General features: G+C 39.7%; 1 protein-coding gene across 1 annotated transcript in view; it reads left to right on the forward strand.

Annotated features, from left to right (window-relative positions):
• Positions 1-26898, forward strand: part of LOC102226539 (excitatory amino acid transporter 5) — a 42453-nt gene that overhangs the window by 11676 nt on the left and 3879 nt on the right. Inside the window, exons 3-9 of the mRNA XM_005814124.2 lie at positions 10272-10487; positions 16643-16685; positions 17799-18030; positions 18284-18383; positions 20127-20360; positions 21727-21921; positions 25255-25389. Of these exons, the coding sequence (XP_005814181.1) occupies positions 10272-10487; positions 16643-16685; positions 17799-18030; positions 18284-18383; positions 20127-20360; positions 21727-21921; positions 25255-25389 (1155 nt within the window). The remainder of the gene's footprint in view (positions 1-10271; positions 10488-16642; positions 16686-17798; positions 18031-18283; positions 18384-20126; positions 20361-21726; positions 21922-25254; positions 25390-26898) is intronic.

Consider the following 26898-nt stretch of genomic DNA (forward strand, 5'->3'; position numbering starts at 1 on the left):
TGATGCTGTGATTCTGCGGCGCTCCTGTTGGCGCCCGCCCGCGTCTCGACCGCAGCAGTGACGCATATAGAGCCTGGAAGGCGTTTCCTGTTCGCTACGGCTAATCACCGTCGGCCTGCAACGCCGCCCACTTTCAGGATCATTTATAGAACGTGTGAATGTCTCGCTCCGTCTGATGCTGATCCAGCGGCGGTCTCGGAGATTTTCACCTGCTTTTTTTCCCCCTCCTGTCTTCTGCTGGAGGGTCTTGCTGGGACCCAGAGGAGGGTCGCTCGGCCCGGCGCGCGGTACAGCAGGGCTTATCTAGGGGTGAATGTCCTCTCTGGCCCCACAGCGCGTCTGTCCCCGATTTTCCCCTCCCAGTGCCATCTGTGCGCCAACCAAAGCGGAAACCAGATTATCCCATGAATGCGTCAGGTCAAAAACAACAATGGCCACCGTGCTGGGAGCCTCCTTATGCTTTCATTTTGTGTATAAAAGTCTTGTTTTGGCAGAGACAAATAGTTACAAAACATATATCTGTATAGTAGAAAACAAGCGGTGAGCCTTAGTATAGAGCAGCTTGGTCCTTCATGGTTATGGAATATTGAAAACAAGCAACTTCAGCTTTAAGTGTAGCAAAATACAACAATTTAGATTATTTGTGATCTAAGATCTTTTCTATAATATGCATTTGTGCATGATTTGCTGCAATATTGTAATACTGTATACTCATAATATGACATGTAATCTTACCAGGTTCATGAGGATGAGAAAAGGATACAAATTACAAACTTAGTCTAAAAGAATCTCTAATGGGAAAAGGAGCATTTTGTCCACATGTTGAAGGTTTTTTTGCTACTACGATTTTAACATAAACTTAAAGAAACAAACACTTTGAAAGTGACACCTTCTTAGCTTTCATGAATAGAATAAAGGCGTCACAAATCTAAAGGTTATCTGTTTAGTGTGGAATTATTCCGTTCTACATTGATTTCTCAATATTTCTGCTCCAAAATCAACACTTTTCCCCACATATCGCAACTAAAATAAAGGATTATATTGATTAATGCTGAATAAAATGAATCTTTCTTTAAGTTTTTAATTTAGGCTTTCTGGAACTTTTGCAGAAACTTCTTTGTGTATCCTGTAAACGTTGAAGTCCAAGTCTAAGCTTTGACCTCTTCAGACCTGACAGCTTTGTTTGGTCAAAATCTAGATGACAGATGATGTGGGCTGCCTGTAGTAACAACACTGACTAAATTGAGTCTTTGTGTGACTTCTCAGTTGAAATCCTTCGTATTGCTCAGTGGGCAGAAAGGACCTGTTGACTTTAATTGACATTTATTTGATGAAAAGAATTGTTTGTCTTAATTAAAATATGTTAGCCAGGATTTTGGGAACCAAACAAGTGTCCTTAAAACCTTTAAGATGGTTTAAGAAAAAAACCCAACATACTGTAGTTATAAACTAGTTACCAAAGATGAACTGTGGAGGCCATATGTCTGGACCTGGTTATTGACTGAAATCGGTCTCCCTCCCCAATTACTGGCTCTTAAAACGACCCCCTGCCCCCGGCGTCCCTCTCCAGCACACTCTAAGATTTGAAGGAGCCTCGCTGCTCTGCAGAGGAAACTCATTTCAGGCTGACCTGATAACAAGCACTGGAGTTTGTCTCGTGTGTTTCCGTGCTGGCCCTGTTGCCGGGCAACTATTCAAAGAGTCATATTTACTGACTGCTGAGACAGACTCTAAACCCTCGATGCAAACCTAGAACATCACGGAGAAAAAAAAAAAAAAAAGACTAAACATGTTAGAGTTCGATGTGATTGATTTGTCCGAGGTCTCGCCCGAGGATTAAAGATGTGTAACATGTACAGCTGAAACCAGAAGTTTACATACACCAAATAAAAAGATAACTTTGTTTCTCACTGTCTGAAGTTAAATCACATAAAACTTCTCTTGTTTTTAGACAGAAAAAAACAAAATTATTTCTCTACGATATTGAGAGAATGAATATGTCAGAAAGCAAGAAAGTCACTGAGTTGGCAACAGTGGGGTGGCTATTAACTACAAACATGCAGACATGACCTGGTGGGCCGGTCTATCAGTCAAACCTCTCTCTGCAGAGCAGAAGAGAACAGTGGTTGATTTTTAGACCTTTGCTGATGGGGATAATATCGGCTTCATATGTATCGGTCGATCACCGTTCTCCCAAACTTAAGGAAATCTGTCCCGATAAATAGGCGCACTCCTACTTTCTTGCAGATGTTCGATGTTGCCTCAATATTTCCACATAATGTTCTTTACTCATGATGTCATCAATTTTATGATGACACCATAATCTATTGGATTTGCCTTTTTTAAGCTTGTTTTAAGATATAATCTTCTGTCCTGCAAAAGACAACATGTGGCTTTTTTACTTCTTCTTTCGGTTGACTACTTGATAGACCTTATTCCAGCAGTCCGTTAAAGAATACATATTTTATTTTGTAGGAACTAGAGCTAGGTATGCTTTATTTTCTAGTCAAGGCCTGGTCCTTGGTTCTGATCAGCAGAGAAAATGTAAATCTACAGCTAAGACTTCAGCTGCATGCCGCAGTTGGTTTGCTTGGTAGGTCAGGAAGCGGAGTTGGATGAACGAGAGGTTTGTGGAAAATTGGTTTTCTTAATCTCAGCATACAGAGAGCCAGATAAACACGGCAGAGTCGAGCAAAGCCAGGAGAATTCCTCTTCCCGACTCGGTCTGCTGTCCATGAACCTCCTGTTGCTCCAAATTAGGCAGGAGAAGAGTGTCGGACCATCGAGGAAAAACCGTCCTACTGCAGCACCAGAAGGACGTTGTTTTTTCCACTGATGGCCACGAAGCATTCAGCTTTACAACAACTAGGGAGTGTGTCATGTCTTTTTTTTTTCTTTTTTGGAGCACCATCACAGCAGCTCACTGAAAGAGAACAGAACGCTGGAAAATAAAGGGGCAATTTTTCTGGATTTTAATTCATCCTGGCACAACCTGAAGTACGCCGCATTCAAACAATACCCTTTTCCAGCTGGAGCTTGTTGTGCACAGTCACACGTCTTTGTACGAGAGTTGTGATGACTCACGGTGTGGCACGGACCTGCTTGCAGAAAGTCTTGCAACCAAGGCAACTGCGGCACCAAGTGCACCCCTTGTCGCATCTAGAAACCCAAAATAAAAACTGGGGATATCAAATTTAGAAGCTGCCGCAGAGTTAGAGGACTTATGCGACCTATAATTATCTGAGCTGCTCAAGCAAAAGGCCAGGGTGTCAGTCCTAGATGTCAAGGATAACCCTCTTCCAAGGAGCCGCTGCTGTCTCTCTTTCATCTGGATGTGGGATTACTCTAATGCTCTTGCACAGCAAAGGTGGAGCAGGGAAGGCTCTAAACTCCATATGGCCCTGAACTCTTGCGGCAGATCGGCCATGCATGTGCCCCGACCTGCCACGGTCAAGGAGGCTGCACATGGCAGGTGCCATGCTGTAATCCCGCCCGGTCTCAAGAGCGCTCAGCTGCAAGTTTTCTTGGCTACTGTGCCTTGCAAAGGTATTTATGGCCTTTGTAGTTGGCGAGATGTGGGAAAAGCTCAAACTTTGGGACAGTGTCAGCTGCTATTGATGTGACTGAGCAACACAAGTCAATGTATCACAGTGAAATGGAAATTATGCATGTTAACCTTGAGAGTTTTAAATAAAGGCAAGTAGACTTCTCAAGACACGTCTCCTCTCGAAGAGGGTTTCTCAGTTCTGAAACTTGGGTTGAAAATATAAGGTTTTTAACATTTAACCAGAAGCACTTACACTGATAGGGCAATGGGAATCCTTAACGAGGCCCTTGATATTACTAATGAAGGCCATCAAGATCACACGAGTCTCTGAATTTAGACTCTTTCAATTCTTTGTTGGAGTTGCTGACATTGATGTTCTCACCAAGCCCCCAACAAAGCCAACATCTGCACTGTTTTGGTCACATGTCCTAAGGTGTGAATTTCTGTCAATCTGTTTGGGAAGATAAGCCAACGCTGCAGTGGAGGTGTTAGAAAGACAAAATCTTGAAAAATGAAACATGATGGCATTGTCGAGGACTTCTTAGAGTCATCGGTGTCAATGACACCAACAGGGAATTGAATAGTCATGACAATGACCTTGCTAGTGACCTCTATTGATTTATCAGTTTATGGTTACAACTTATAAACCTGACACTTCCAACCCAAGATTCAGAACTTAAGAACCGTCTTAGAGGAGAGGAGAAGTGACTTCAAGATGTTTAGTTGCCTTTATTTAAAACTCTTAACATTATCTTGTCGTGGACGCCAATCTTGTCTGGAGCAGGGGACAAAGCAAACATGTGGAAGAAGGCACTCTGGTTGATTGAGTCTAACATAACCTGAGCGCAACGCTATGTGTGATGTTATGTCCCTGCACATATCATCATCATGCTGGTCCATTGTGTTGAGTATTTTGCGCTGCTGATGCTTTTCATCAGCAGTTTGATGGAAAGATGGATGGAGCTAAATACAGGCTGAGCCTAAAAGAAAGCATGTTAGAGGCTGCAAAAGACCACAAGAGACAAAGAATATTCATGTGTTAGAATGATCTAGTCAAAGACCTGATGTTAACAAATTATGTCAATTCATTTTGAAACTGAGCTATTTTGTAAAGCACGTATGTAAATCTAGTAACAGCCCAAGACTTGAAGCTGGAATTGCAGCAAATGCTGGTTCAGCAAACTCTTCATTCAGGAAGAATGCATACAAAAACACTACTTTTCAAGAACTCAACTGGATGGTAGCTAAGTTAGGCACCGTTGCCCTGCAACAACAAGTTTCTGGGTAATGTGGTTAAAAATATACATGCTAGAAAAAAAAATGAATATAGTTCTTTTCTGGTTTTCAAAATGTAAAAAGTGCCACCTGATGTGAATCACAACACATCATAAATTACATAAGCGTTAGAAAAGACAACCCAGACAACGGAAGCAGTGATGGAAATCATTAAACAGCCTAGAGAAGCCTGCAGCTGGATTAGTCAGAAATATGAATTTCCTCTACAACTCCCATTTTCAAACCCCTGGCTTCAGTTGAATGAGTTGCAGATATCTCAAGCCCATCTGTGTGAAGGTTCAGGTTCAGATTGTTGTGACATTAAACATTATTTATTTACGTTCCATTCCGCTGTAGACTCAGAGAAGCGTTTCAAATACATCCTTTTCAGAAGAGTCTCTGACCTCTGAACCCTGTCCCCAGCTGAAGTCTGCTAAGCTGTGCCGTCTGGAATCACTTCAACATGATGAAACCAATGAATGATAAAGTACAAAGTACATATTCATTCTGGTCTTTCCTGTCCTAACCTAAAACCTGTTGCCATATGGTTTTACAAAGAAGACTTTCTTCTGGTAACAAGCCGTATTTATTCATATATGAGACTTTAACCTAACAATTAAAACTTGTTTCCTCAAATAATTTGACATGATGACAATAATTCGCCTTCGACCTGTTCAATCCAAGAGGAAAATGAAAATTCTGTAGAGATAAAAACAACAATTTTAAAAAGTAATAAGCACCACAAAACCTGGTTGCAAAGACAAGTACTTTGAAGTAAAGTTGATTTTATTGATGATTGATTTGTCGCCACAGTAACTAACATTTACATTGTTCTCACTGTACAAAGGTATCAGTCAGAATAAAAGGAATTGTCCTATGATGTAAAGCACTTTGAACCGCTTTGCTGCTGAGATGTGCTATACAAATAAACTTGATTGATTGATTTTCAAACACCATGGCACAGTGAAGGTAACTTCCAATAATTCAAGACCATATTGAACAAGACCGACATTAGATTTCTACCAACTGGGCTTTAAATCCAAATTCGACTGCTTTGTGTTGCAAGTAGGTTTGATTGTAATGTACATATGAGTTTTAATCTGTCTTTATGATTGGGTCCTGACGTTTGGAGCTGATTTTGCATTCCTATGTATGAATCAGCGCTGGTCTGGTATCGAGGCGACCTTTGTTGTGATTTGGAACGACGTAGCTTAAATTGAGTTAAAATGGTGGGAGAAAATATAGATGTAGAATCTGCTTACTAGTATAAGGCCATAGAGAGGGCAAGATGACTTTTACTACAATCTCATACATAAAGGTTCAAAACAGGGTGAACTAACATTTGACTTTTGATTTACAGTGTGCATATAGTGAGTACGGAACTCTGTTTAACATAAGTAAGCTTGGGAGGATGACAAGAAGGACATGTATGCTGCAATTTCTTGATTATCATTTGTAACTTTTCATTTTTTTATTCGCGCAGCGTGCTCCAGCGGGGGCCCTGCCTCTCACTGGCTGATCCGTCGCTCCATCTTTTCTCGTCCACCTTTTGTTAATCTGCTGAGGAAGTTATCTGTTTAATAACAGATCCACCTCAGGAGATGTTTCCCCTGTGGCCCTTAGACATCCTGGCTTATGGCGCCCGTCATTTGTGTGTTCCTGCACGTTGTACGACTTTGCTGCTTTGACCCTCAGCAGAATGCTGGAGATGTTTTTTCTTTCTGCCGGAGCTTATCGTACTCTGCCAGGCTGAGGGGTTGGGTCTCTCGGTCGTTGCCGCCGCCAACACAACCTACCGGCGGGCGAAGAGGGTATTCTCACAATCTGTGCATCAATCTATGATTATATGTAAATCCTGTCTGATCCCAGCGTTCAGCTCAGGACAACAAATTGTCAAAGGTATTTAACATTTAGCAACAACTTATATAGCATTTCTTTTCTTATGTAAGAGGGGAAAAAAGCATAGATTGTCTTACTGCCTACATGCCGCTTCATTTCATGTAGGAAAAACAATGTTATCGTTGTCTGGATGGTGAAACTAGTCAAAGTTCAAGTGTTTCATGAGAAATATTGATATTGTTTGTGCTACTAAGTGTGTTCAAATTATTTGGAATTGTGTTTCAATCTAGAATGGGATTTCTTTCTTTTAAGATGTATAACAAATACAAAATAATCAAATATTTAAAAAATGATTTTTTTTTAAACATTTAAAATACATATCATTTTGTTGCTTTAATCAAGAATTAGATTTTTTTTTCTTTGTCAAGCAAAAAAACAAAAATCATAAAGTATTTGTCCCCTAACAAATTTCTGCTTTTTTTTTTTACACTTGTTTCGGATCATCAAATGACAGACAGTAGACTTAGTGTTGCAGATGAACACATATAAGTATTCTTTCTAAAAAGAAAACCTAATGTCTGAGTCCGCATTTATAATATTATTAATACCCAGATGCCACGACATTTGCAGATCAACACTCTCTAAACTGGAAGAACACTTATTGGCTCAGAATAAACTTTCCTAGATTTGTTAGCAATATCCATTTTGAACAGTTTTAAATTATGGAAGCGTTTCTGAAGGTTGAGAGAGAATTACTACAGATTTTAAACATAATAAAGTCAGTAAAGCAGTAAATAACCGTCTCGTCTGCATAAAGGTTGATTTTGCAATTTTTCAATGAATGCTTATTAAAAATGGTGAGTAGAACTGGACCGAGGATCGAACACTGAGGCTGATTGTGTGACAGACTGATATGTGACAATTTGTTTTTCACTGTACTGCTTGCTACAGTAGGAGTACAACCTGGTCAATAAAAATAACTGAATAAAAAAAACTTTCAGATCTATTGTTCGTTACGAATTATCGAATGCCTTAACCATGAGGGTTGAGGTTATTTAACAGGAACTTTAATATCTTCACTGGTAACTGTTCCCATAAAAAGCATCCGATTCACATTCACCAACTACCATTTCTATTAAATCATTTGCTCAGTATTGCTACGCTGAATTCTCGGTTGCTACGCTGAATTCTCGGTTGCTGCGCTGAATTCTCGGTTGCTGCGCTGCCGTTCCATCGATGGAATGACAATACTTCGCATTGTTTTCATCAAATGGAAAAATGATATTAGATATCTGAAATCTTTCAGTTTAGCAGCTGGGAACACTAATAAGGTTACATATTTGCCTTTGATTGGTGTGTAATCTCCATACTCTGTGAAAATTCATGAAGTTCTGACCCACTGAACACATCCATGACAACACTTGCCAAGTGTGAGCAGATTATGCTCTGACGGCCAGATAATCTTGTCACACAAGCTCAACAGGCTGAGCAGAGATGCAGGCGAATGTTGGCGCCCTTCCACAATAAACAAAAGTACCTCTGGAATAACGTGAAACTGACATGTGTTTTAAGTCGCCCTTTACTGTTTATCCTATATTTAAAGGAGAGGAAGGATTGTGTAAAATGGACTTTTTTGAGCTTTGCATCATGTTATAATTTTATATAAACATATCTGATGTGTTGCTTTGACTCTTTCATGCATATCTGATTCTCCCATGTCAACCATCTGGGGCGCCTAAGCACTAGCTCTCACAAAGCACCGCCTATTTCCACAAAGCTCCACCCCTCCCCTACTACTACCCCACTCAGCTCCTTCAGACGAGCAGCAAACACCTGGTGGAACTGCAAGTCTTCTGAGTCCATCATACAAACTACTTCTCAGTCCAACGCTCCAAAGAACGGTTGTAAATGACTTAACAGAGGAACACTGTTGTGGTGACTTCCTGAAGTCCGAGTGTCGGAAAGAGTAGGAGCTTCTTAAAGAGACAGAGGCCCAATTTCAAGGTGCCAAATTGCAAAGTCAAATTTCTTTTACGTTATGTTTGATTTATGTTCAGCTGCCTTTTCAAAACAACTGAAGGCAACACTTGATTGTGCTATAAAATGGCACTAAGTGCCTGGAAAATAAAGGATACCTTCTCTTAAAGTCAAACCTGGCTTTGCTTTGGATAATTGATTCTGTTGAATATGGCTGCATTCACCGTCATTCTCTCCGAGTTCCTTCTGCGGACGTGCTTTTTCTTTTTTGTCTTTCTGTAAATAGAGGCGCATTCCTCTGCTACTTTCATAGGGCTCATTAAGTTCTAATTGCAAAGCACTGAGTAATCAGTGCTTTGCCTTGGAGTTCAGCTTGAATGGTTTTCTTGGTTCTTTTTCCCTTTTCTACCATCCACACCATCACACTGATTGATTCTGGGGTTGCATTTCATTGCATTATAATTTTTAGGTTTTACATATTTGGCAGCTGTGCTAGCAGGAAGAAAGAAAAAACTCCCTGGAAGACACTAATTGTCTTTACCTTTATATGCGGACATCTAAAATATTCCTTTTAAACCCTCCAACCAGTTCTTATATTTAGTGAGTTAATGGTATTTTGGTTTTGTTTGAAATTAGCTGTATGGTTGATGAAAAGCTTGAAGGCACCTGTTCTAATCACGGTCAAACGCCTAGCTTGTAACATGACTATAACGCAATAATTAATAGTCTTCTTAAAGGTACAGTCAAGTGAAATAATCAAAAACAACTTATTTTCACAGTTTTATTTCATTATCACACTGCAACAGGAGCTTTCAGTTGAATTGGGATTTCCCAGCCTTTGTTTCTATGACACCAGCACTTGTTTCCGGCTCCATATCTTCATAGCCTCACTTCTCAGAAGTGACATTTTTCAGCCTGCTGCGTTCCACACCGACTGAGACTCAGCTACGCCTGAAAGCCTCCTCCTTGCTTTTTTTTTTGTATTCCCCGAGTTCGCTTCAAAAGTAACCCAGACTGCTGCAGTAAAAAAAGAAGCGGTATTTAAAGCCAATTTGAATGCAAATTTGTCTTTTTATGTTGTGAAAAGGGTTTTTGTTTTTTGTTTTTTCTGCTCCCCACAGTAGCCCCCAAACTTTGAGATGAAAAGAAAAGTTATGTTGCTGTGAAAGGCCTAATAGCAAATGTGCTCAGATTGCCGTACTTCAGAGAGCAGAGGCAGTGGGGCGACTCGGAGGCCCTCTGTGGTTTTAAACAGACCCATTCAGTTTCGTCGAGCGCTGCAATCGCTCCCGAGCGAACATGAAAAGGCGTGCTTTTACTTACCCGCGAAGCCCGCTGTATAATCATGGTGGAAATTTTATATTGTTAAATAGCGCGGTGTGAATAATTTCCTCACACAAAGAGTTAGTTGAGCGTTTCTAACCCAACTCAGCATTCATGCTTCTTGCTTATCTCCCTCTGCAGGAAAACTCATTCCGTTTCAAAGTGTCCTCTTTGACAGGCAGTAGAAAAGGAGCACTGAGGGAAGCAGTTCCTCAAAGCTGGTCAAATACTAACTTTCTCCTCCTTTTTTCCTTTCCGTCTTTCCTGAATTCTCTCCTGTGTGTGCCCCCTCTCACCCGCTACGCTTCAGTTTGATGTCAGGTCTCGCTGCCCTGGACGCCAAGTGCTCAAGTCGCTTGGGCATCATGACCATTTCCTACTACTTGTGGACCACCTTTGTTGCCGTGGTGGTGGGCATCCTCATGGTGTACATCATACATCCGGGCGGCGCCGCCCAGAAGGAGGACTCTGAGGACAGCAAGAAGCCCATGACGAGTTCTGCCGATGCGCTGCTGGACCTCATCCGGTAGGAGGCCGTCGAGAAATCCACCGTGAAATGGTGACCTTGCAAAAGTATCAATACCGGCTGAGCTGGAACTACTGCGGATGCTGATTAACAAACTTGATAGAGACGTTCCAACAAAACCTTGCAGATGTAATTGCTGCAAAAAAGCAGTTCCACAAAGTATTGACTTAGAGGGTAGAACACAAATGAACGTGGTATGGATACTTTTGCCAGGCTTTATAGCGTAGCCAGCACCATGGCTTTGCATCTAAACATCCAGACAAGCAAACTTTTAACTAAGGGTGCATTCCCATCACTTGTTCAGTTCACTTTAATCAAATTCTAGTTCATTTGCAGAAAAAGTCTGGTTTGTTTGGATAGGAGTGACTCTGCGATCAAACTCTGACGACGACCAAAAAAGCGAACTCTGGTCCGCCTAAAAACCTGGTTCTGAGTTCTGTTGAAGTGAATTCTGATGCGGATTAAATGCATATGTGAATGTCATGTGAACCGGAGACCGCTCCAAAACGGTCCACATTAGCCCACTACCAAAAAGTGAAGGGCGTTCTGGGTAAATACAACCAAAACAAACATAATAGTCTAGAGCTAGTGGGATTAATGGTTTGTGGTCTTTTACCAAAGACAAAAGAGAAATCCTACAGCCACTAAAATCTGACACTTCTCCCATTTTTGTTTACATTTCAGGAAAACATTGTCTTTTTAATGGTTTTTGTGTCGTTTCCTTAAGTGGTTCTTGGTGCAGCGCCTCCACAGGCAAGGAGGGGAACAGGTTTTTCAAAGGTTTGGTTCGTTTGATGTATTGCAGCGTTAAAACAAACTGCATTAGCTGAAAATGTAACCATTTGTACATTTTGGGACCCCAATCGAACTGAGTCTACTCAACTGTTAGGTGTGAAAACACACTAAAGCAGAGTGTGTTTGACAGATGGAAGCATAGTCATCGTTTGATTACAGACACGAAGAATTACAAAGTCAAGTCAGATTTACAATCTTGCAGAAACACAAAACATTTTTGAGTTTAAGTCACCAAACTGGATCTTTGGAAAAGTCTTGTATATCTTGTATTGCAAAAACATAATATTAATAATAATAATAATAATAATAAAATATCACATTATAAATCCAATTTAAATTCTTTTGTGGAATTAAACTGAAAAATTAAACATATAAAATAACGCAACCTTAAAAGATCCACCCTGCTCTTTTAAGACCTGGGAACTTATATGCAACTGGGTTACTGTGCTAAGCTAATTAGTGCTGAAGTCTGGTAGTGTTGGAGGTAAACCTGGGTCAGGCCTGCTGAGGAAAAGGTGGGCCGTGTCAGACGGTGGACTACGGCCAAACGCCATCAAAACACAAGATCTAGAGAGCTGAATTAAAGGAATTTATAAAAACCATCGAAAATGTGAACAAAGACAGACAGAAGTCCATGTAATTTAAATAAATTAATGCTTAATTAGGAATTTAATCTCAAGAAGTTTTACTATACAAACAGAATTAAAATATATTCCATTTTGGCTTGCATTTAGCAGGAATTTAAAAAGAAGGAGGGTTATAAACTGGCCGAGCTCATAAATCCAGCTATGTACTGATCATGTGTAGTGGCGAAGCCTGGTCTATAATAGGCAACAAACGGTGTGTGTGTGTAGGCGGGGGTGGGCGTACATGTGTGTGTGTGTGTTTACAGAGCACAGCTGGGCTTTGGATTTATTGCGCAAAGCTTCTTTACTGCCTTCATCTAACGTGCAGTCATGGTCTGCTACAGCTGTAGCCTCACAAAAGCACCTGGCCCTCGCACAGTCGTGTGTTTGTTGTGAGCGAACACGCGCCGCGACGTTATATAAATGAGCATGAATGGAAATGCGCCGCGTTTATTCTGAGCTCTGAACTCAGAGTGGCTCATCAACTAAAACGCAGGAAGGAGAGGATACGATTTCTCTCTGTGATTAAATCTGTTCAGAGGACTTCGTGAAGACGCACTCAGTCCCACCTGAGTGACCCTGCCCACTCGGTTTACTAAGCTTTCTTTAGAATACAGTAGATCTTAATCTCTCGTAGATTACTCATCTTTGACTCTGCACTGGCGTGGGATTTACAACCGGTTCCAGCGTTTCAATTCGGTTGGGTTTGTTTACGCGGCGCATGTTCAAGGCAAACGTTGCCTCGATGCATTTTACAAGAAGATTTTCTGCTTATGTACAGAAACGCGAAGGTAATTGTGCAAACAGATTCAAAGTCAGTTTGACCTTTCTTGATGAGGGCCAGTGTGCTTGAGGGCCCCTGCAGGCATGAGAGGCTCCAAGACTGAATAAAATTCTAAAAGGACAGAATGACAAACGAGTCAATTGAGCTTAAATACAAATGATGGAAATAAAGTATTAAAAAGTTACTTTGCTTCAGCAATTCAGATCAAGAAGTAAAATTTATGTTTCATTTATTAGATAGAATGGTAACATACACTGATTTATTTTGATGAACACAGCAGACCGTTAATGGAAACCTTAAAATTTAGTTTCTTCAACGATTTGAGTATTGCATAACAAACTGCACTTCCTAACCAGGTGGTAAGACTCTCTGTGACCACTAAGGCATTTCTTCATCTAAAATCCTATTTTGAAGTTCAACATTTCTGAACTTTCTGGTTCTTATCTGTAAATCGTGTTAATCAAAATTATCCAGAGTCATGCGATCTAAAATACATCACTCTGTCTGTGATAAATCCCTAGACAAAAAAATAAAAATAAAAAGACTTTCTAAGTGCAAGCAGACCCACAAATGGAATTCTGCCTGAGGGTCTCTGACCACGTTGGGTCAGCGCTGTTGTTAACAAGTGACCTTCTTGTTGGTACATTGCGCCCTGCACTGTGTAGTCTACTGAGAAAATCCTCATCAGTTTGTATGGTCAGGACTTTGGGGTCTCAGCTGTGCAGTATGCTGTTTATTTATCATTTTTCCTGGAGGCATCCCAATCTGGTGATGTTCTGTTGCCACATGAGAAAAGCTGAGTGTGTTTGAGTGAAATGTTTAGTTTTACTTTAGAGAATATTTCATGGAGTAAAACTCTTGACTAATGAATTAGTCAAGAGTTTCACATCAAATCTTGGACACAAAGTGGAATGCAAAAAAAAAAAGCCATTGGACACAGTTACTGAGTGAAGATGGTGTGTTTAAATTATTAATAACCCCAAATTTGTGGATGGATTATTTTAATAAAAGATACCAAAGAGCAAGTTAAATTCAATGTCTTATGACTGCTTTGGCAACCAGATGCATCAGTATGGTGAACTACTTTGTTAGTGAATCCAGGCTCTACAGACAATCAGATGAGATAATGGATAGTTTTTGGCTAGAAGGGGTGGAAATGTCTGAGTGGCTTACCTAAAGAAAATCTGAGCTTATTACAAACAAAAACAAATGCTGTTATTAATGTTCAACTATTGGTAAGCAACCCTGGTCACAAATTTTGGTGAACTTTTTACAGAGACAAAACTGATGTGGAGCGATCTGATGAGACGTGGATGCGGTGTAATGCTAAATCGCCTAAAATGTTTTTGTGCTATTGCTAGAGCCACAAACATCAGGTTCATCTTCATAATTTGCCTGTTTTGTAACAAAGTCTAGCAAAAAATCCTTTCCATTGTCTTTTTTCTGAAAGAAAAACTTGTTTGCTCCTGCAAACTACCATCCAGTTATATTTAAAGTCTGTACAGCAGGCATGTCCAAAGTCCGGCCCGGGGGCCAATCACGGCCCGCGGTCAGATTTTATACGGCCCGCAGCTTCGGTTTTATAATGTATTATTTATGGCCCGCCTGCACTGTGAAACAGAATAAATAAATCATAAAACTTGAAACTGTAATTCCTCCTTTCACCAAATGGTGGCAGCACCACTTTAATACTATCAGTCTGCCTCCGTGCAGCGAACCGCTCTCCGTTCATTTCTGCCACTGCAAAGAAAACAAGTTTACAGTGAGGGCCGCCGCTTTCAAGAGAGATGGGAATTATAATACTTCTTCACTGAAAATCAGGGCAATTGTGCTTGTCTAATTTGTGAGATTGTTGCCTTGTTTAAGGATTTCAACGTAAAGACACACTACCAGACTAAACATGCTAACTCATACAACAAGCTAACAGGAAGTGACCATGCTGAAAAACTGAAGCAACTCCAAGCTGCACTGGCATCACAACAGCGATTCTTCACGCGGGCCTGTGAGTCAAAAGAAAATACCACCAAAGCTATGAAGTTAATGTTAATAGCTAAACATGGCAAACCTTCTACTGAAGGTACATTTATCAAAACTGTGTTATGAAAATGGTGGAGAACATTTTGCCCTGAGAAGAAGCAAGAATTTGCGAATGTTTGCCTGGCAGTAACAGTGTGGCACTGAGAGTTGAGGACATGAAACTGAGAGTTTTGAACGGTAACATCTGTCACTATCAGCAGTGAAAAGCCAAAAAACATTTATGCACTTTTATTTATGGCACTTATTTTTATTAAACTCTTGAGTAAGATTTGGTTATGAACCTGTAGATGTGATACAAACTATTACTTTCTGAAAGATATTGTAAATGACGAGCAGAATTCACTTGTTTTAAGATTTAATAATAATAGGTAACTTTGCATTACTTATAACTCCTGTTTAAAATGTTCTTGAGGCAAAGATATTTTTAAACTCATGTAAATTTAAGGTATTTCATACAGTTTGTTCAATGTTATCTGACTCTACAGATATGAAAGAAAAGCAGAATTTGGGTTTTTAGAGTTGTTCTCATCTGCCTGAGTGGCTTATATTTGTTTTTTTTGTCATTTGAAAAATAAAGATAATTGTGACAATGAAAATTGTTTTATAACAGTGTGTGAAACTTTTGTAGTTAAAAAATGTCCAAACAAACTATTGGCCCCCGGGCATCTTCACTTGATCAAATCTGGCCCTCTTTGCAAAAAGTTTGGACACCCCTGCTGTACAGCTTCCAAAATCAGGGACAGGAAGTTAGCTGACATGCTGCGGGCTAATCTGGAAAACCGAACGACAAATTTCATTGGGGGTTTTTAAGCCGCTAGTTAAATTTGTCAGTTATTGTAAACTATGACAATATATGACCCAGAAAGGAAATATTCTCATGGTAGTCCAGAACAGCATATTCGTGTCTACTGGGAATGCTTGGTCTTTTTTAGCTGCTGTTGTGCTAGCAACAGGTTTGATTTTGGGCTCATCTCTACCTGGGTTACAGATTCAATAAAAACTCTTAAGTACTTTTTACCAACAAATAAAACCACCAAAACATTTTGACGCCCCAATAATAACAGCTGTGTCTTCCTTTAGATGGCCCACTGATAAATTTCTTACCCAACTGCAGTTGGCCAAAAGTGATTCAAAACCCTGAAATCAATTTCTTCCTACAAAGAAGTTTGCGTCTGACAGGAAAAGAGACCGGCCTCTTTTACAACATCAAGCAAATTGAAAGAAGCACCTGTATAGAAAGATAATTATTTATCAGTTTTTGCATTTAGTAACATATATTCTTCTCAGTCACCATCAGAAAACTCTGAATTCGCTCCACAGCAATGAAATCATTCTCATATTGCATATTGCTGAGCAGCTTGCAGCCGTTTTCCACTGGTACACTGACAATTCCTCTGTTGTCACTACCTTCTTCAAGGCCTCCTTTTCCTCTACTCTAATTTCCAGCTACACCAACAGATTTTTCTATCAGATTCTGAACTCTGGATGACCAGTTTCAAGGCATTAATATTCATATTAGTCAGAAGAAACGTGTTGGTAATATTGCTACTTTATGAATAACTTTCCATAACTTAGCTAGAGACAGAAACAAAATGCAAGGTTCTATGAAAATATAAGATAATTTGAACATAACCATAGTTTGATAAAAGCCTACATGTGATATTTAACATTAAGTATAGGTTTAGTGTTTTGATACAGTTTAAGTTTTTCTTAATTAGCCTTTCCATCTTCACTCAGTCTCTGCTTGATATCTCCGGTACTTCTGCATGTGTCGCCATGGTTACACGTTGGCTGCCTGTCCTCCCACATGAGCCTTAGTAACATTTAGTAGCATCATTGAAACAGCATTAATCGACCCATACAGTACGACATCTGACAGTCACTGATCAATTTTTCCCACTTTTTCCCCCCAGCAACATGTTTCCAGCCAACTTGGTTCAAGCTACATTTCAACAGGTAAGCCAATATCAGTATGACATGATAATAAAACATTTTAGAACGGAGATCATACATGGTGTCTTTTAAGATTATCTACGTATAGATTTTTTTCCAACAAAAGTAAGGTAAAAGATAAGATGCTACAGCATTTGTACTAAGCTAGCAGACAGTTAGCTTATAGCACAGCGATTCACGGGTGTTAGGAACCACTGCCAAAACGTTTAAATCTACAAATTGTTGAAATTGCTTACAGCTGCTTATTTTAATAGTTCAAACACCAAATATATCTTCCTATGCTTTAATACAGACAGTGGAAACCATGTTAGCTCAACCGCACAGGCTAACATCTACCGTCTTCCTTATTTCTGCTATTGGTGGGATAACCAATCAGTGACAAGAAGAATAAAGGCAACGTTTGGATTGGCTCCTTTCGTAAACATCTGCCAACAGTGTGTCAAGTCGCAGTGCACATTGGTTTTCACCTCCTCAAGTCGCATTTTTCAATTCAAATATTTTTGATACGCTATGAAAAAAAAGGTCGGACAGATTTTCCACAAATAAATGGGAGAAGGCCTGTCACAATAGTTAACCATGTCACTCAACACAGCAATAAACAAATCCAACTTGGTTTAGACTTGCAACTAACTAATGCAGCCTCATGTCTGTCATATAATCCAGATGTCAGAGTAATCAACTCTCCTAACTCAAGATTTTGCTGATCAGTCTTAATTGCTCCTTTATCTCAAAATGTTGCTCTTTACAATCAATTTTCTTGTTTCCTGTGATTAGAGGATAATTATCATGAATTTGAATGTCTGATTTACTTGAATACATATCATTTGACTCTCTAGTTATCTTCAAAGCCAGAAGATAATGCCGTATAATTTTAAAATGACTGTGATCCTTAAAATAAATAAGTAAACGTCTGTCCCAGTTTAGTGCAGACTTCTGTTTGATCATGTGTTTGTTGTGTGGATTATCGTAAATTAGAAACATCACATTGAGAAAATGGCATGCAGTCGGTTATTTAAAAAAAGAAGAAGAAAAGAGCCCAACCATGTGGTTAGTGTTTCCACTCTGATTATTGTGCTGATTTAGAGGCTCCTGCTTCTGTTTTTTTCCGCCCTCCAGTATCGGACACACAGAGTGTCCGAGCTGATCCCCAAGCCAACGGTGGCCCAGCTCCTGGACGAGACCACCACGCGGCGGGTCTACATCTACGGCGTCCAGGACGACAACGGCACCGACGTCCAGAACTTCTCCTTGGATCTGACGCCGCCTCCCGACGTCATCGTGAAGACGTCGCCCGGGACCAGCGAGGGCATGAACGTGCTGGGGATTGTTATTTTTTCTGCAACTATGGGTGAGTGCTTGGCACGCGCCCTGCAAACATTAGCATGCACTGCACCCTGAAGCAGCGGCTCAAAGTGACGGTCTGGGTATGCTCCACTTTTCTAAATGATTCAGTTAGAAACATGTGTTTCGCCCCTGGTGATCAATTAGCACAGTTTGAAAGCTTCCCTGTAGGTGAACCCCCGGGTAAATGTGATATTTACCTCTGTATACATAAGCAACGTCGTTATTTTCTGTTGTTTTTTTTCCACCTCTTATTGTAGGAATAATGCTGGGAAGGATGGGACCCAATGGAAGCGCGTTGGTCAACTTTTGCCAGAGTTTGAATGAAGCGGTTCTGAAGATTGTTGCCATTGTCATTTGGTAAGAGTCACAGTGGAAACAGGAAGTTCACAAAGTAGCAACTCACCTTACCCAGCCCAATACAATGGTTACTAATATATTTTTTTTCATTCTGACTTTTCATATATCCACTAAATAAGTATATTAATGAATAAAGCTTGTCTAATCTAAAGGGATGTGTAAATGGTCTAAAAATAAAGTTCCCCCTTTTTTTGCACGAGTGTCACTCCTTATGGAAACTTTTGAAAGCACTTAGAGGTCACAAAAATTATTTTTTTAAAGAAACTTTTTTAAGTAAATTTCTTTGTTCTTTCTGTGTTTGCCTGTGGGATAACCAATCAGTGACAAGAAGAATAAAGACAGCGTTTGGATTGGCTCCTTTCGTAAACATCTGCCAATAGTGTGTCAAGTCGCAGTGCACATTGGTTTTCATCTCCTCAAGTCGCAATTTTCAATTCAAATATTTTTGATACACAATTCCTGTCGAATTGGAAACTCACCGGTTTCCAATTCGAACCTGAGGCCAGTCTTTTCTACAGTGATCTCACGTTGACGATAAAACAGTTAAACCTTCACCAGCACGTCCTGAAGGCATTTGCAGGGACGTTTTCCTTCGTTCTTCAACACCCAACCAAAAAAAATCCACAGCTTAATCCTCAGGAAGTCTGTGATTATTATTATTACCTGACATTACATGGTTCGCTGAACAATAATCACACAAAGAATGAGAACTGACAGCAAAAAAAGGATAAAACACCTCTTTGCCAGCAAAAACATTTTGGTGACCTTTAACCTAAATCGTGAGACGCATTCATACGGTTCAGACTTGTATCTGTTTGTGCTGTATCTTGTATCTGTTTGCTGGTACCAGTAGTGGGTTTGAATGTTTTGGACCACAGATTGTTTTGAGAAGATCAATCAGATCTCTGCTTGTTTGCAGGGTTATTATAGTTTTGGGTCTTTCATGATTAGAGTTTAGTTTCTTTCATTGAGTCTTTTTGTTGTCAAATTCAGGTCGTTTTAATTCATCTTTAGAGTGTGCTTGCTAGCTTTTATTAGTTAAATATTGTTCTGTTTTTATTACTTGTAGTAGTTTTAGTTTTTTTACAGTTTTTGTTCAATTTTAGGTGCAGAATAAAAAGAAATCTGTAATTTGTTTTGTGATTATGTAGACATTGATTGGATAAGGGATACGCAACAATTTTCAAAACATTTATTCAATTGTTGTTGAACAATAAATTGACTCTGGCATTTTTGCTCAATTTTGCCCACTAGCGTAGCGTAGCCACCAGAAGGGGTATGGAGTACCATAATTTGCAGATAGCTGCCATAAACAGCTTGTGTGAAACAAATAAGCTATTAGTTCAAAAGGCTAATAAATAGATTTATAAACACAAAAACAATGGATATATCTATACTTTTAGTATGTTTTACTGGGTTTTATAAATGGTTAATATAATTCCCGTTAGCGCTGTTCCCCATAAATTACCATTTTTATTTATTTCAGCAACCGAAAATGTTTTCTCAATTTCAGTTTCTGTCTTTTCGTTAGTTTTAGTTAGCTATAATTACCTATGTTAACATGCTAACTTCTGATGGCTAACGATTTATTCTAGCATGAGGATGTTTTTTGTTTTCAGCTCTTACTTCATGTTTAAGGGTTACTAGCAACATTCACACAAAGAATACAGCTTTGGGAAATTTTATATTTTTAGTCTAAGTCCTTAACAAGCTTTCCTCGTCTCTCCTCTCCTCCATTTCCAGGTATTTTCCCTTCGGCATCGTCTTCCTCGTTGCCGGGAAGATCTTGGAAATGGATGACCCATCAGCCATGGGGAAGAAACTGGGCTTTTACGCCATCACTGTGGTCATGGGCTTGGTGCTCCATGGTCTTTTCATCCTCCCTGCCATGTACTTTTTCATCACCAAGAAGAGTCCCATAGTGTACATTAGAGGGATTTTGCAGGCTCTGCTCATCTCTCTCGCCACCTCCTCCAGGTAAAAACTAAAATATAATCCAACTGTACCTCTTTAGATTCTCAGCTCGCTAGGGGTTTTGTTGTCTTGAACTTCGTACATGTCCTCCAAACATATGGATGTATTTTTTGTGATACCGGCATCATGCTGGACAGTTATTGTGACGTTTTAGCCCACAATTATAGATCAATCAATCAATAAAACCCAGCTATTTTAATTTACAGAACACATTTCAGACATCACATTGTATTACCAAGAGATTTAAAGGGTTTAAAGTGGACAGAGATAAACAACTCTGTCCACTTTATTAGAAATAGTCCGATTAAGTAAAAGAAAATATGAATAAATAAATTTCTTCAATCAGATAAATAAATCACTCTCGAAGGATGATGAGCTGAGGACATGTAACTGTTTAAATTAGTAATGAAAAGCCAGTATTGTAGCTTAAAACCATTATTATATTATTTAGGATAGATTATTGTGTCCTAAAAGTAGGAATAGAGTAGTAAACATACAAATACCTACGTGTTTGTGATAGAATCTGAACTATCAAAAAGATACAGTGGTTACCTAAATAAAAAAGAACTACGTAATATTGAAATGAAGTAGTACATTCTTAAAAAAAACATTACTATAAACTGAACAGATTGATTTTAATTACATCCATATTTTTAGCTTGTGGAGCACCGTATTTTGAATACACCGTTCTAATGAACACGTTTTCTGTTCCCGACTACAAAGCAGCTCTAGAAATTCAAATCCGTCTAAAATGTAAAAACCTTTAACAAAGACGATTGAGACAGTTCTTCTGAGTTCTGAACTTCATTGCTTGCCACAGTACACCACATCCCTATGCATTCTGAGCACTGCTCCGAACAATTCAAACTCTTAGCAGTCGGCTAAACATATCAACAAAGTGAATCAATACACACCACTGTAAAACCCTCTGGAAACTCACAATGCCTGTGACCAAAAGTCAATTTAGTCGAGTCTGACAACACAAACTAAACACTTCTTTTAGCAACTTCAAACATGTGACATTTTGACTACAGTGTCAGTCTGTGTAGTGGGTTCTGATGGTAAGGGCTAAGGGCTAGTACTATATCAATCTATGTACTGTGCGTGGATCCAAACCAGACTGGTATCTTCTGAAATGCTGCCAGGGTTTATAAAAGAGCATAAAAGAGCATAAAAAACTTCTTTTGATCTTCAGTTAAAGTCACAAAGAAAACGTAACTTTTCGAGTTCACGTTTTACAGCTAAATTCTGTGAAATTCCATGATTAGCACTTCGATCTCATCCGGTTTTTTGCTCCCAATCAGAATAAGTAATCATAACACCACTGACCGTTGTTCAGACCTTTTGTTTTTCTGCCTTTTTGCCGCAGCTCTGCCACTCTGCCTATCACCTTCAAGTGCCTCCTAGAGAACAACCACATCGACCGGCGCATCATCCGCTTCGTGCTGCCCGTCGGGGCCACCATCAACATGGACGGCACTGCTCTCTACGAGGCCGTGGCAGCCATCTTCATCGCCCAAGTGAATAATTACGAGCTCGACTTTGGGCAGATCATCACCATCAGGTAAAGTTGACACAACGCTCAGACTCTTCCGCTGAATGTTGCGCGAAGAAATGTCAGCCTCCGGGGCGGCAGTGGGCTGGAGAAGGGACATTAGCTTGGTTTGCCCTTTTCAGGCAAATATTTCAAAGTTTCCTCACGGCAGGTTCTTTCAGTTTAAATAGCTAGAAAAGCTATTGTACATGATTAAATAGCTGCTCTGTGGGGGTTTTTTTTGTTTTGTGTTTTACACGAGGTCAAGTTCAGCTCAACATATGTGTGGTTTCTCGTTTGGCATGCCAATGAAGCTACGCCATTTTGTGTATTTTGTGAATTTAAAGAAGCTTCCTCAACACTTAGCCCTTTACAGGTTCACACGCTTGCTTCAAAGTTTGCTTTCAAATGAGAACAGGGAGTTTAAAAGTGCTTGATATTTACCTTCAGGCAGACTCCTGTGTTGAATTTTGTATTTTTTTCAGCAAAGACTAAAGGTTAAGATGTTTCCGCTGTTGCGTTACTTCGTTAAACTACAACTGCAGGGCTTCATGTTCAGGCTGCTAAATCCCTGAACAGAAAGGCCCGGGGACACTTTTCACTTGTCACTCTCGTTTGTGGTGAAAGACGACTTGTGGAAAGTTTATCAAGTCAAATTGTCGAGAAAAAAACAAAAAATAACTGTTGAATGTTTTACAGCAAACAATGCATGCTCAGATATTTCATAACTAAAGCAATAATTCAGCTTAAAAAATAAACCACAGGGGGGAAAAAAGAAAGGAGCTGCAACTTCAAAAGCGTGAGTTAATTTGCTACATGTAACCAAATTTAGTATGTCCAACTTACTTTTTTATGTTTAACACGACAACTGAATAAACTTAAAATGGCAGTATTATGCAAAATTGACTTTTTTAGCTTAACATCATCTTATAATGTTATTCCCTCATCAAAAACAGAGCTGGAGTGTTGCCTTGATTCTGTCATGCATGTTTTAAGGAAAATCCTTGAGTCTCCATGGCAACCATTCAGCAGTTCAAAACATCTGGGTGGACCTAGCCCCGCCCTCTTGGATAAAGCTCCTCCTTGGAGCTGCAGTCTCCAAGCTTTCGAGCTTCCCCATTCCTTCAGACTAGCTAGCAGCAATTAGCAAACACCTGGTGGAACTGAGCTCATTAGAGGAGCTACTGCTTAGAGCAACGCTGGTAAAAACGTTAAAGACGTTAAACAGAGGGGCAAAGTAGGGTGAGCTTCAGAAAAAACAGGAGTTTTTTAAAGACACAGTGGCCCAATTAATTATCATTAGGGAGTAAAAAAAAAACATTTTTTGGGAACTTGGCTCACCTGGTTTTTTTGTTGTTGTTTTTTTTCCCTCTCAGAGTAAATCTGAACTTTCTTCAAACAAAATCAGAATCCCAGGAAGTCTGACCGGGTTGCTTCAAGTTCAGCATGTGAAGAAATTTAGCATCACACGTTAAAATCGGAATTATTAATACTATTATGGGATTGAGTAGATTCTCGTATATGTAAATGTCACACAGATTACAGCTGGTGTGAGCCTCTTAATCTGATCTGATTTCAGATGAATTGGAACTCGTTGATTATGCAAAATAAATAAATAAATAAAAATTCAGAAATCAAGTGCTCAGGCTCCGCTAGCAACGAGGAGAAGAGGCGCGAACAAACGTCCTGCTCCTCACCTGACCGGAGGACGTGTTTGACCGTGATGTCGTTAGAAGCAGACCTGTCCTCGCGGCCGCGCTCTCGACGCACGGTCGCTCCTTCTAATCCCTCGGCTGTAAAACCCACATGACCTGTATTACTCATCTCACATGTCACGACAGAATTATAATCGTTTTCCTCTCTGTCCCTGCGCCGCTTGGCTCCGGACCACGGCGCTCCTCCATCTGTACGCCAACCCGACCCCGAAGCGCTGCTTTCAGATAACGAGTCCAAACCGACCCGCTGTGCAGCGACCGCGGTTCAAACCAGATGTTTACATAAACTGTAAAAAAAAAAAAAAAAAAGGGGAAAAACAAAAATAAGGCCTTTTTTTTTTTCTTCCCTCACTGTCTGAGATGAAATCAGGCTAAACGTTTTCTGGTTTTGCTAATCCTGTTTTTATCATTGCCAAAAATATTAAGTTTGTTAAAATGCCACATTAGCAAGACTTGCACTATGTTATGATTGCTCTTGTTTTGGGGAAAAGTCAGGGGTCTGAGACTGAGGTTCTTTGGATTTTCCACAATGGCTCTTAATAACTGTCTAAAAATAATTATTAAGAAATGGACATAATAAAAATACAGTGTATTTAAAGGACGCTTAAGATCACTGTACAATAAAAAAGCAACAATTCTAATAAACGTTAAATTTTTGCAAAAAAGCTACGAAAAATTGGTTAATCTAAAAAGATGTTTTTTAATACAATACCTAATAATAAATGCAAGTTTTTACCCGTTTTTCAGTTTATTGTTTCAATATCTGCATTTCATTTCCGCAAAGATCCTAAATGAATCCAAGACAGGAGACGTTTTTCTGATTTGATGTCAGGCTGTGAGGAAGGAAGGCCGCGTCTGTTTTTAAACGGTGGATGTAAACGTGAAGTTTCAACTTTATAAAAAAGTGGAGGAAAAAAACAAAATCAACTTATGAATTCAGAATAGTAATTAATTTTACGAGATACAGCTTTAACGTTCTGATTCACGAATGACGGAAACTGCATGTCGCCTCTTTGTAGCTAAACTTGTAAAATTTAGACAGATTATGTCTAAAAATGACTTCTTGTATCTAAAAACTTCTTTAAGGGCCTAGTCAAAGCCCAGATTTTATTCTTCAAATCTTAAATTCTTTGTATATCTTAAAGATCACCGAACAGCTTTTTTGAACTACCTTAAGAAAGCTTCAGCGCTTCTTTCTTCTCACTGGAAGATTAACCTTCTGATAACTAGATTATTAAAAAAATAGAAGCACTGCTTGTAATTTCTGCAAATCGGCTCCAGACGTTGTTTGAGGTTGTTTTCCCAATCCCAAAATTTCAAATACTCCTCTAATATAAGGCATTTTCTGCCAATCAAATAAAATAAAATAAAAAAATACTCAAACATGGTAACCTTCAATTGGAAGGGAAGAAAATAAAAATCCTGCTGGAAAATAAATGAAGGAAGTACAGAGAACACTTCAGGTGTTTGAAAGCCCTTCCCCCTCTGTTCCAATTTGTTGTTTTTTTAAATTTTTTATTCCAGCAGTCTCTCGCTAAGAAATGTGCACCGGTCAACTCAGAAAGCTTTCACACACCTTCGGTTCTGATTGTGTGAGGGTTTTTTTTTTCTTTTTTCTAATGACCCCGTGATCCGCTCGCTTTTCCAGCATCACCGCCACGGCCGCCAGCATCGGCGCAGCCGGAATCCCGCAGGCCGGACTCGTCACCATGGTGATCGTGTTGACCTCCGTGGGTCTACCCACCGACGACATCACTCTCATCATTGCTGTTGATTGGGCCTTGTAAGTAAAATCTCTTCTTTTGTTTTCCCGCTTCAGAAAAGCGTAATGGAGTTTCAGGAAATCTTTTAGAAACGGTTTTGGTACTGATGACAAATTACAAAGTTTTGAGGCTTCACAACGGATTACGACTGGAGTTAAAAACCTCCTTGTGTCCTGACTGAGGAAAATGAGTTTTATAAATGTCCCTTTTCCTTCAGGGCTTCCGTACAGTCAAGACACATTTTATCATCTGTTTTCCCCTTGTTGCTTTTACCAAGCATCGTACAACTGATGCTAATGCTCCTATCACATCTGGAATAATAAAGCAAGAAAACGTTCTCAAAGATCAGTCAGATTCTAACACACATTTAACACTGGAATCGGAAGACATTTTCAATGTCCAAAATAAATAAACAAAACAACAAATAAAATCAGTTTTGAAGCTTCTGGAAACAAAATCGTCTTTCACAAAAAACCGTCTAAAGCACCAGACTGAAGACTTTTGTCATCCAGTTTTTAGTAGAAAGAGAAGAGAAAAACAATAAATCCTGCAAATAGAAATTGAGTTTGTTTTAGTTCATCATGTGGTTCATTGATTTATTGCTAGCTGTATGCTCTCTTGGGTCGCATACAAATGAAAAAAAATTACAATTTCAGAAGGGCACTTTCTTTTTGTCCAGAGAAAAAAACAGAACAAGTGCTTTAGCACCTCCTAGTGTCCATCTGTGTGCATCCCTAGTTGTAGCCTTGGAATGAGGTTAGCATAGCCGGTCCAACTTGAAATTGTCTGACAAATGAGGCCATGCTGGTGTCGGCCAGCTCGACACAATGGACACGCTGCCACTGCTGCCAACAGGCTCATCCGGCTCCCCAGACAGATTCCCCAGAAGAGAAGATGTGAAGCTGTAAGAAGAACAGCAACATATTCACAGAAAACCCAACTAGCGTTTCAACACGGGTGCCTCGCTGGTGGCGCAGAAGGGCTTTGTTGAACCCACAGGGTCTCCGCACATCCTTAAAGACTTAAATTTATGTATCTAAAATTATGAATGAATTCAATTTAGTCAAGAAAGGGTATGTTGGCCGTAAATCTGTTCATCACAGGTCTTAAATTTTGAGGTGGCAGAACTATTTAACGTCGTATTCTAGTGGGACTCTACCAGTAGCCTCAATGTAGCTACAAGTAGCCTCTGGTAAACTCATCTGTAAATGTCCTACATATATATGCTTTACTTTTACTTTTACTTTAGATGTAGATCTTACGTCCAAAATAGATGCTAGTTCTACATCTACAGTAGAACTTAACAGCAAAGGTATCTTGGCAGCTATTGCCAAGAACCATTGGCTATGGTTCCTGCAATGAAAACAGAGGGAGGACAAAACTGGCTAAAAACGCCCGGCTAGCTAAAAAAAAAAAAAAAGGGGAGCTAGCTAGAAGGCTAGCAAGCTTGCGTATTTGCGTCTACCACGGTTTATGTGCACATTTATCCCCAGTTGGCTGGGCAACATTCGTCTTCACCATTGGATTGC

This window comes from Xiphophorus maculatus, chromosome 6, assembly GCF_002775205.1.
Source record: "Xiphophorus maculatus strain JP 163 A chromosome 6, X_maculatus-5.0-male, whole genome shotgun sequence".
Classification (NCBI taxonomy): domain Eukaryota; kingdom Metazoa; phylum Chordata; class Actinopteri; order Cyprinodontiformes; family Poeciliidae; genus Xiphophorus; species Xiphophorus maculatus.